General features: G+C 44.1%; 1 protein-coding gene across 5 annotated transcripts in view; it reads left to right on the top strand.

Moving 5' to 3' along the window:
• Positions 1-265: 265 nt before the first annotated feature.
• Positions 266-11,684, top strand: part of PICALM (phosphatidylinositol binding clathrin assembly protein) — a 502,282-nt gene continuing 490,863 nt past the window's right edge. For 2 of the 5 annotated variants that reach the window (XM_029602252.1, XM_029602253.1), the window contains exon 1: positions 267-815. In XM_029602252.1, coding sequence (XP_029458112.1) covers positions 686-815 — 130 coding nt within the window. In that variant the 5' untranslated portion in view covers positions 267-685. Of the gene's footprint in view, positions 816-11,684 lie in introns of all 5 variants that reach the window. The other 3 variants (XM_029602251.1, XM_029602254.1, XM_029602258.1) reach the window with 3 other exon arrangements.

Genomic DNA, 11,684 nt, shown 5'->3' with positions numbered 1-11,684 from the left:
CACAGGTTCTGGTGACAACTGCAGGTGTACAATGACTCGTCTGTACATATTAAAAAAAAAATACTTTGCATATAAACAGAAGGGACACGAGTAAACAATAAAAATCAAGAACGCCCCGCCGTGCTCTCGGTGAGTTGGTCGAAAAGATCCAGGAAGCCGCCCTGCTACCGGGCTTCTCCACAGACGCGCCCTTTTGCTCCTTTCGCTTTCTCCTGAGGCGCCGCTCCGCGGGCAGGGCGGGAGCCACGTCACGTGACCCCCTGGAGCCCGGACAGAGCCGAGGAGGAGTCTGGGCCGCCATTTTCCTGCAGCTCCCCGTCTATTTAAAACCCAGCTGCAGTTGACAAGAGGAGAAAGAGAGATACAGACAGTGGGTAGTTGAAACAACTGAGGCTTTATTAAGCTTATAGTTAAACCCCTACAAGCCCCGGAAGGGATTTCCTTTGTTTAAAAAAATATATATATTTATATCTGGAGCGCTAGCCCTGGTCTGTCTCTGTTTATCGGGTTTTTTGTTGTAGTTTTCCTGTCAGGAACAGGAACGCATCCGTGCGGGGAGTGGTTTATATTTATATATTTTTTTGAAATATTTTATTTCGCGTTTTTCGACGCCCCGCCGTGCTCTCGTAGCCCAGCGCTCCCTGGCCGTGGTGGAGGGCGGCAGGAGGGAGCGGCCGCCGCCAAGATGTCCGGGCAGAGTATCACGGATCGGATCACGGCCGCGCAGCACAGTGTCACCGGCTCGGCAGTCTCCAAGACCGTCTGCAAGGCCACCACGCACGAGATTATGGGCCCCAAGAAGAAGCACCTGGACTGTGAGTAGGGCGAACGGGGCCTCAACTCGCACCCGCTGGGGGAGTAAAAGCAAAAAGCAGCAGCAGCAGGCGGATTGGTTGAGCCCGGCTTACATTGCCGGACTGATACAGACCCCCCCCCCCCCCCAAAGCTGTTTTTTGAAGGCAAAACTATGAATGTGGACGGGGGAGGGTGAAGAATCTCCCTTATCAATATGATAAATCGGGGGGGAGGAGTGCATTTAGTTTGTCTCCCAACATGATGTGCCCCATCTTCGAGCACTGGCCTGCCACCTCTTTCTGAGTGTGTTCTTGGGGTGGGGGTGTTAGGGATTAGAGCTCGGCTGCTGCTGGCATTTAGCCGCCCATTCTTTTCGGTCGGTGAGTTTGGCTTTGCTCAGGGTGAGGCATGTCTTCCTGGATCCTCCTCCTCCTGCCTCCGGTGTGTGGCGGTGGGAGGCCGGCCAGTACTGTCCTAGGGCTGCGCCCGGTCACTGACAGAGCGCTGTGATTTCCTGTCTCCCCTGCTCCTTTTATTTATGTATTTATTTTCAGGCAGGATAGGAAGGTAATGATAGGTTGTCGTTTATAGGAGTGAATAGGTTTTTTTTTTTTAAAGTTCTGTGACTTGAAAATTCTTGTAGTACTTCTCCTACCCACAATCCTTGAACTTGTGGGTTTGTTATGTTGGGTGAGATGTCACTGTTTTGCCAACTGAGTTTAAAAGGAAATCCTTACTTTAATACTATATATATATATGAGAATGTGTGTTTGCAGTATGTACCTGTCCTGACGTGGATACGTGGAATTAAGGGTCAACAAGTCCTTTTTTTTTTTTTTATTCAACTAACTTAATATATCAGTGACCAGCTTTCGAGAGTTATCCTATTAGATCAGGGAAGAAGCAGGCAGATACACTGATATGTTACACTGTCTGTCACTACAGTTCAATAAAGGAAAGTGGGTGGGGGTGGGACTGCCAGAGGTGATGAGCCTGTTCAATTTTGCAATTGAAAGGGCCTATATTTGGTAATGGGTGAGAGAGCCGATGTCCTTAAATACTTTTGTGTTTATTTCAGAGTGTTTGATCATCCAAAGTTCAAATGTTTTCTGTTCTTATATGCTTTGAGTTACATTTAAATACCTTTATTGTGAGTGGTTAAGGTTTTTGAGAACTGTTCACTTAGCTGAGCTGTAATTTATCTATTTATTTATTTAACTCTTTTCTATACCGACACTCATGATACAGATCATATCATATCGGTTCACATGGAACAGGGGAGTTATAACATTAATATTGAAGAAGAAGCAAAGTTACAATAAAACAAGGTCATGTGAACTTGGAAACTGAAATAGTAATGTTTTGTTATGTCTATGAAGATGTTATGATTTGGACTGAAGGAAAAGAAAATCTTAAGCAGCTTTACGCTCCTTCATTCCATTCTGTCCTACCATCAGACTCAAGATTGACTACTCCATGGAAAGAGTTATCATTCTAGACACTATAATCTCACTCCACAATGACTCGCAAACATCTGTATACAACAATCTAACAGACAGATGTAGCTACCTTCACTCGCACAAAAAGTCCATTATATACACAGCCAAAGCTACATGATGTCCCAAAGGACAGGAATAAACACTTCAAAGATCTAACTGAATCATTCAAACAAAAGGGCTATTGCCCCAAAATCATGTCTAAGATAATTGCATTCTTTCGCAAAACACCTAGAGAAAATTATGGAGTGGATACCACTTATACAGGCCTATCCTGTAAAGTGCGGCCGCGTTTACCCTGCTCCTAAGCCGCTTTTTACTCACGTTCCGGCCGTGTTAGCCCTTCCTGCGATCCCGAATCCCCTTTAACCTACTCCTACCGCGTCCTAAATTCCCCGGGCAACCCCTTCCGCCCGCGGCATGTATATTGCATGCAAACGAGCGAATTAGCTCGATATTGCATGCAAACGAGCGAATTAGCTATTCCCTAGCATCCCGTAACCTGCGCCCCGACTATCGCTAGTTTTCCCTGCCGTTTTGTCGCGCGTTTAACCTGCAAACTTACCGCCTACCCTGACCCCTGCGGTAGAGGCAGGGGTAAGGGTAGATGGCAAGCTTTCCCCCAGCCCCCGCTCACCTGCCCTGGCCGCGATCATGGGTGCTGGTCTCCGTGGCAGCCCCAGTCCTCTCCCCTGCTCCCGAAGCCAAAAAAAAAAAAAAAAAGCGAAAAAAAACGTTGCAGCCCCCCTCCGATGTCCGGACTGGGGCTGCCACGGAGACTGCAACGGCAAAGCGACTTTTCGTTTTTTTTTTGCTTCGCCGCTGTCAGTGTGCCCCCTCCTCTCGGAGCAGGGCGCGAAAAGCAGCCTTGCTCCGGGAGGAGGGGGCACACTGACAGCGGCGAAGCAACGGTGAAGACAGCGGCGAAGCAAAAAAAAAAACCAAAAGCAATTTTGGGTTTTTTTTTTCCAAAAGCGACTTACTTTTGGGATCTGTCAAGATCCCAAAAGTAAGTCGCTTTTGGACGCCTGCCAACTTACTTTTCTGAAGCCATCATCAGGAACACATGCGATTGTAGCTCCTCCCGACGAAGACAAAGATGGCCGCCTGCACGGGGAAAGCGTGCAATTGGCCGCTCAAGACGTGACGTCACGTCTTGAGCGGCCAATTGTACGCTTCCCCCGTGCAGGCGGCCATCTTTGTCTTCGTCGGGAGGAGCTACAATCGCATGTGTTCCTGATGATGGCTTCAGAAAAGTAAGTTGGCAGGCGTCCAAAAGCGACTTTACTTTTGGGATCTTGACAGATCCCAAAAGTAAGTCGCTTTTGGAAAAAAAAAAAAATTGTCGCTTTTGAAAAAAACAAAACAAAATTGCTTTTGGTTTTTTTTTTTGCTTCGCCGCTGTCTTCGCCATTGCTTCGCCGCTGTCAGTGTGCCCCCTCCTCCCGGAGCAAGGCTGCTTTTCGCGCCCTGCTCCGAGAGGAGGGGGGACACTGACAGCGGCGAAGCAAAAAAACCAAAAGCAAGAAGTAAGTCGCTTCGCCGCTTCACTCTTCCCTCCTCCCGGAGCAGGGCGCGAAAAGCAGCCTTGCTCCGGGAGGAGGGAAGAGTGAAGCGGCGAAGCGACTTACTTCTTGCTTTTGGTTTTTTCGCTTCCTGGTATCTGTCATTTCAAATGACATTTGAAATGACAGATACCAGCGTGGCGTGAAGTCTTAGGCCCGCGCACCCAGGATACTGTATAGGCGCTCTATCCAGTAAAATGGGTTGCGCGGGACTAAGGCATTACGGACGCGGTTTACATTTACATATAATTAGTGTTCAGGATAGAGCGGTAGGTGAGCTGCACTGTGCGGGCGGTAACCGCGGGTGCCGTAGTCACTAACGCAGCTCTTCCTACCGCTTGGTACTGGATAGGCCTGATAAGTAACATACAATCAGGGACTATAAAACATAAGGAAAACTTATGAAAAATCTACAACCACTGCACTGGAAGATGAATTACTTAAAGAAATATTCCTGATTCCCTCAATTCTAGCCTTCTCACAACCACCTAACCGGAAACAAAAACTTATGAGTAAGAGTCAAAAGAAGACAATGGTACAAAACCCTGCAAGACACTGTGATGCTAGTGCGTATCACAGGATCCTTCAGTTGCTCACCTCGGGAAAACATTCAAAATAAGAGGTTCACATGTATGCTCCTCTATGAATATTGTGTATATGATTCAATGCAAAAAGTGAAGGATGTTCATTGGTGAAACAGGTAAAAAATGAAGGACAGGAATCAATCTTAATAGAAATAACATAAAACATTATAGAGAAACAGAATGATAGCTCAGTGGGTGAGCACTTTTCAAGACCATTTCTTTTAACCACTTTACAATCGGGGTACTTAAAACTTTAGAAATGCACAAGAATGGAAAAAGAATGATCAAACATTTTGAAACATAAAAGGTCTTAAGGGCATTGGATTTCTCACCTATTATCAAATATAGGCCCTTTTAAATGCAAAGTTTAACTGGTTCATCACCTCTGACATATTCCCTCTAACCCCACCCCTTTCCTTTTGTGAACTGTACTGAAATATGCAGAAACCCTAAGACCTTGATATTGTTCTAGAGTAAGTGTGCTGCTCCTTCATTGACCTGATAAAAGAACACCTAAAACTTGCTGTTTGACCCTTAATTCCATGTATCCAAGTGGACTAACAAGGCAACCCTGATTCTTGTGACATGGATAACAATTTTCATTTTCTTTCACTAAAAAAAACAAACAAACCAGAAAAGACAGGTTGGTTTTTCTGTCTCTTATAATTGCCCAAATTACTGTTTTCAGATTCAGTTTAATTTAGCATATCCTTGTTTTTACTGTTAACTTTTCAAAAGCATCTTTTTATTTTTGTGCCCTTCATCTGAATTTGATTATGATCAATTTATTAACTATAAAAGATATTTGTCTGAAGTTCATATTGTATATAGCTGTAATTGTATCTGTAAAATATCAGAAAGTTTATCTAGCCTTAAAAAAAATATCTAAACAACCTATTGTACTTCTGCAGTACTCAAAAATATGTAGATTGATTGTAGTAGACAAGAGGAATTGGATTTAGACAGCAACCATGACTTTTATGGTCTGGGGGACTGTTAAGTATGTGGGTAACCAGCACAGAGCATCAGTTACTACCCTTAACCAGTAAGCCTTGATGTAACTGCAACATACTCTTTGCTTTGAAGGTGGGGGTGGAAAGAAACAGGAATTTGGATTCAGAGACAACCAACAAGGTCTATGACTTTTTTTTTTTAAACAATATATGGTATTGATGCACAGACATTAAGGAAAAAAACACAGGACTGCTTCTATGGCTAAGTCCATAAGCAAAGCACGTTAAGCAAAACTGACTGATACATGGGGGCATGATGTGGCAGGTATTACCATGGGAAGCTTGCTGGGCAGACTGGATGGGCCATTGGTCCTTTTCTGCTATGTCTCTGTGTTTCTATATGTTAACCCCCCCCCCCCCCCCAAAAAAAAAAACAAACAAACCTACTTTATTAAATATTATTAGGATGTAATTCCTGACTGAGCTGGGTTTCTCTGGTTTGATTATTTTGTGAAATTTTCTTTTCTTTTCTTTTTTTTTTTTTTGAGTGAGGATAGTTAGTTCATTGTTAGTTAAATGGAGATGGATATCTTGGAAGGAAATACATTGCAGCAGTACTGGACTAATCTTTATACAAGGATCCTGTAACTGTTGTAGTGGACTTTAAACTTTGTAGTTTGCTCTGTAAATCTTACTGTTTAGGAACTGCATTATTTTTCTTTATAAAATGTATTTTTTTGCAATTTCTTTAAAAAAAAAACAACCCCCCCCCCCCCCCAATTAAACCAAACACCAACTTAAAATATCAATGACACAGCACAACTCAACTTTTACAGAACCTCAAGCATCCTGGATCGCCCCATTAAGAAACCAAAACCCCAAGAAAGAAATATCTCCCCCCCTAATCATACACAATGCATTATAGTTTATAATTGCTTTGAAAGTGCTTAAAACTTCTTATTATCTAAGCCACCTTTGAAAGTGATTAAGGAATATTGCAGTACTGCAATTTAGGGATGTTAAATATTATACTATTAAGTAAAATCTAAAATTGTTTCCGTTTACTGTGACCATATAAAGCCTACATTCCTTCCAAAATGTTCACTTTTTGGTGCCTTCTAGCTTGGAAGTAAAACAAATTTCGTTCCATGCATCCACACATCCTACCCCACAACTGCCAAGTAAAAAATATAGTCCAAAATTTCTTAGAATATGAAGTAGAAATAAAAACATGGAATAGCTTGATTTGGATAAGTGTCCACCCTATTTGCACTTCTGTAGGAAACCTAAATGGTTATACCAGAGCCTTAAGAAGTGGAGGAGTAGCTAGTGGTCAGAATAGAGGGTGAGAGCCAGGAAAGCCAGGGTTCAAATCCCACTGATGTGCCTTTTGACCTTGGGCAAGTCATTTCACTTTCCTTTGCCTCAGGTACTAATTTAGATTGTAAGTCCTCTGAGGAGAGGGCAATACGTACTGTATCTGAATGTTGCTTGCCTTGAGCTACCATTGAAAAGGCATAAGCAAAATCTAAATGAGTAATCACCTTAAAAGCACTCACCAAGTGTAGTTGGCCCCACCTGTGTTAAACTGTACTGATTCAAATGAGAGAAATTCAGCAGTTCCTGTTGGTTTCATTTGCTGGGTAGTGCATTTCAAAGCAAAGACCTAAACAGCATGAAGGAGTTGTCAAAAGAGCTTGGGAACAAAGTTGTGGAGAGGCATAGAGCTGAGGATGGGTATAAGAGTTGCAAATTCCTTGAATATCCCTAGGAGCATATTCAAGATGATTATTAATAAATGGCATGCGCATGGCACCCACCAAGACCCTGTCTAGATGAAGCTGTTCCTCCAAACTGGATGACTTAAGAGCCTGATCAGAGAGGCAACCAGGAGGACAAGAACAGTGTTGAGAAGGATATAGGCTTTCATGGCCAAAAGTGGTTTAAAATGTGCATGTGATAATTCTGGCCTTTTATATGGTAGGATGGCAAGAAGAAAGCCATTACTCAGGAAGCCTACCCCTAAATATCATATGTTTGCAAAGGGACGCTCAGGAAATAATGTAGCTATAGCAAATTTTTATGGTCTGACAAGACTAACATAGAACTTTTTGGCCTTAAAGCAAAACATTGTTTGGTGCAAATACAGCACATCACCCAGAGAACACCATCCCTATTGTAAAGCATGGTGGTGTATCATGTTACAAGTTTTTTTTTCATTGGTAGGAACTGGCCCACTTCTCAGGATAGAAGGCACTATCAGGTTAGTGCTATATGGTGTGCTGGCTACAACGTACAGTTTAACCCATGATTGGACGTCTGTCCATATCCTCCAATGCAAAATGGGGTTAGCCTCTCCAAAATGCGCGTCGGTACTGTTACGATTCCTGCCCGTGGAGCTACTCTCTGCGAGCAGGCCTCTCACCTCGTTTCGAGTTGCCGCCAGCACCGGAGCCATCTCGCGGCAGTCACGGCCTGAACTGCCGTACTGCCGACCTCCAACGCAGCCTAGGGCTGCTGCTGCCGATGCCCTCCAGCTCCTTGTGCGGCCTGGGGCCGACGCCCGCCAGCCTCCGCGGCAGGGAGCTGTGACATCATCGCTGGGGTCCTAGTCAGACGGCAGGAGGCCGCCCTGAATCCTGCCTGCTCCTCCCTGCGCTGTTTCCTCCGTGCGGCTGGGTGCTGCTGTCCAGGGTCCTGTTTCTTCTTCCTGCTTCCTCTTAGGCGCCGGTGTGCGCCTCTTCTCTGCATTTAAAGGACCCGCGGCCGGATATGCCCCGGGCTCCACCTGAAGACAACTTCCTGCTTTAGCCCTATAAAAGGGGTTCCTCTTCAGTCACTCCAGGCCTTCAGATCGGGTTCCACGGTTGTCTCTGTCTGCTGACCGGTCCAGGTCCTCCTTGGTCTTCTCCTGCTTTGACTGCTTCATCTTCATGTTCCTGATGTTCCTCTTCCAGGTCTCCAGATGTCTTCATGTTACAGATGTCCTTCATCTGTGTCTCCAGATGTCTTCAGGTTCCTGATGTCCGATGTCTTTCCCATTGCCTTTGCCTTTGCCTCTGCCTCCATGTTTGGTCCCTTGATGTCCACTTTCCTGGCATGCCGTTGTCGTGGTCCACGACCAGCCCACGGGCGGGCTGTGTAGGGCGCCTCACGGTACAAAGGCCCTCTTCATCTCCGCAGTGCAACCCTCCAGAAGTCTTCTGCTTCAGTCCTAAGTTTTTAATCCTTGATAATCTTGAATCCTGTGCTTGAATCTTGTCCCGGTCTTTGGAGCCTCTTGCATTTCGTGCCTGTCCATATTAAGACTCTGTTCGAACCTGCTCTGCTTCAGCATGGTCCGTGACCTGTCCCGCGGATGGACTGTGTAGGGCGTGCCCCGGTGCAGGCCTCTTCAGTATCTTTGTCATGTTCCGGCGTCAGCTTCCACTATCTCTCCTAGAGTCTGCTTCGAGCCCAGCGTGGTCCGCAACCAGTCCTGCGGGTAGACTGTGTAGGGCGCGCTGCGTCTGTCTCGACCCAGTGCTTTGATCCTTGCCTTCGTGTACAGTGTCCTCGCCTGAGTCTTCGTCCAAAGTCTTTTGTGTTCTAAGAACACCGTCTGCCCTCGTCCTCTGTCCTGCCTGTCGCCTTTTGCCGTTACCCAGCGGCAGGTCCGAAAGGGCTTGGAACTGTCTGAGAACTGTTCATTGATCAACATTGCGTTGTCATCCTGGGGCGTGCAGGTCCGGTAGAGGACCTCAGTCTCCTTGTCTTTGCTTCAGCCTTGTCCTGCTCCTTGTTACCCGTGCTCGTACCAGCTCACCTCCCATGGTGTGTCTTGGGGCTCCTCCCTGAGTCAAGCCATGGCCCAAGGGCTCTCATCACCTGCTTTAGAAATGACTGCGCCTCCACCCTTGTAACAATAGCCAAAGGCCTTCAAGCCCTCGTTTCGTAACAGCTGCCGGAGGCCATGCTCGTAACAGATAATAGCACTCATCACGTGCAAATGCAAGTTGATGAAGCTATTATCAATTCCACCTCCATGCAAAAAAAAAAAAGTTAATTTTTGAGAGTAAAAATGTATGTACACCAGTTCTGGAGCTGGCGTTAAGTCTTGAGGAGCCCAAAAAATGTACAGAAAAGCAGAAAAAACTGCTTTTCTGTACTTCCTCTAACTTAACATGGCGTATATTAAGTCGGAGGAACTAAGCTAGAAATGCTCCCCCCCCCCCCACCCCCAAAAAAAAACCAACAACAAACAAACAAAAAAAAAAGTGTGCCGGCGGTTAGGTTAGAAAAACAGATGCTCTAAAATTGAGCATCCGTTGTCCTCTACAAGACAGTTGGAACTGGGACAAAAGTTATATCTTTCAGTGTGACAACCCTTGACGCCCACAGCCAAAGCTACACTGATGTAGCTAAGGAACAAAAAGGTAAATGTCCTGGTGTGGCTCAGTTACAGCCCCAACCTCAATTCTATCAAAAAATCTGTGGCATGCCTTGAGTATTGCTGTTCATCTGCATGCTCCAAGGAACCTGACAGAGGTTGTAAAGATGAATGATATAACATTGATAAGTTGAGATGTGTAAAGATGGTGGAAACCTATCCTTACAGACTTGTAGCTGTAATTGCCTCCAAAAGTACTTCCACCAAATATTGACTCGGGGGTGGAGACTTATCCAATTGTTGAATTCCAATTTTGTCTTTTTGGGTATTTTTCACTCAGTGCATAGTTAAGCTCTGGAAATCATTTCCAGAGGATATGGTTACGGCAGTTAGTGTAGATGGGTTTAAAAAAGGTTTGGATACGTTCCTAGAGGAAAAATCCATAAAGTGCTATTAATTAATAAGCAATAGTAGCTTGAAATTTATTTAATGTTTGGGTACTTGCCAGGTACTTGTGACTTGGATTGGTCACCGAGGAAGTGTGTATGCAAATGATCATGCATATTCATTAGGGATACCTGAAAACATGACTGGTTGGCTGCTCTCCAGGATTGGACTTGCCCACACTGAATTAATGTGCATTAATACTTATGCGGTTTTGTGCAGATCTGTTCAGTCAAGTTGAAGCCTTGATGAATTATGTATTGTAATGCTGATTTTACTATTGACATCAGATGTATGCTCTTGGGTGCTGTTTTTATTATACATTTTATGCATGTTGCACTGCTTACCCCCTCTGTGTTTTAAGTTTGTTTTTGTTTGTTTGACCTAATCAGATTGTTCTCTCAAGAAAGGTAATACTATGCTGCCTTCTTAAGATTAACATAGGAGGTGGCAGAAGTGCAAGAGCATGGTATTCAGTGAATATAGTGCTACTACCATGGAAATTGAGTGAAATCAGTCGTCTGCAGTGTTGCTGTTTGAAGGTTTTTAAAGAACAAGCCCGGAGCTAACCCAAAATAGCATTCATAATAAGTCTGTCCTTATCCCCGCACTATTTGTTTCTTTGTTGGGATGATTAGGTTGGGTGTTGGGTGAAAAAGGTAAAAAAAATGTGATTATCTTGTTTGTATTAGTGGCATTTAAAGAGGTTTTTATAAAAATATTAGTTTGCAATCTTTTTCATTTAGTTACTTTCAGAGCAAATTTAGCTCTGAGCTATATTCAAGAGTACTTATGTAACTTTAAATTTTTAGTTGTCCCATTGTATGATTTAAAAAATGGCATTAAAGAGTCTGTGCATTATTTTAATTTATTTAAAAAAAACCTATCTGACAATACAGTTTAAGGGAAGCGAACTAGTAGTTTTAAGAACTACCATCTCACTCTGTCTCATAATTTCATGCTTATGAATCTCATTATCACCTAAAGGTGGTGCATGCTGCAACTGGCTGCAGTGCTTTTACATTTATAATCATTCTGAAGTAGGCTTATTTTTCTGGTTCTCATGTCTGATAGCAATATAATAGCAGAGACTCCGTAGTTCTATGCAGAGCATAATACTGGGAGAAGAGAGATGCTGGCTTTGTTTTTAGGGTTGCTGAGACATCCATCCATAGTTGAGTTTGCTGTCTTGATATGAAATATGTATATTTCTTGGTTATAGGATCAGTACAAGATTTGGAATCCTAGGTGAACATTTTATCCCCTTCTTCCAGCTTATCTAGTGGCAGTTTCAGTATACCTACTGGTGTCAGAAATCCAGCATTGTGCTCCCTCTTTTTTTGGCAGTATTAGCCCATTTGGGCATTGTGCTGGTGGGATTTTGCCACCTCCAAACTTTTGATACTCTGGGTGGCTGTTTAATGGAAGTACGATACTGGCCCTGCCTGGATGAACTGTGTATTTTACTAATTAAAGTT

Source organism: Rhinatrema bivittatum, chromosome 5 (assembly GCF_901001135.1).
Source record: "Rhinatrema bivittatum chromosome 5, aRhiBiv1.1, whole genome shotgun sequence".
Taxonomy (NCBI): domain Eukaryota; kingdom Metazoa; phylum Chordata; class Amphibia; order Gymnophiona; family Rhinatrematidae; genus Rhinatrema; species Rhinatrema bivittatum.
Note: the sequence above shows the minus strand (reverse complement) of the source record. Positions and strands in the feature narration are given on the sequence as shown.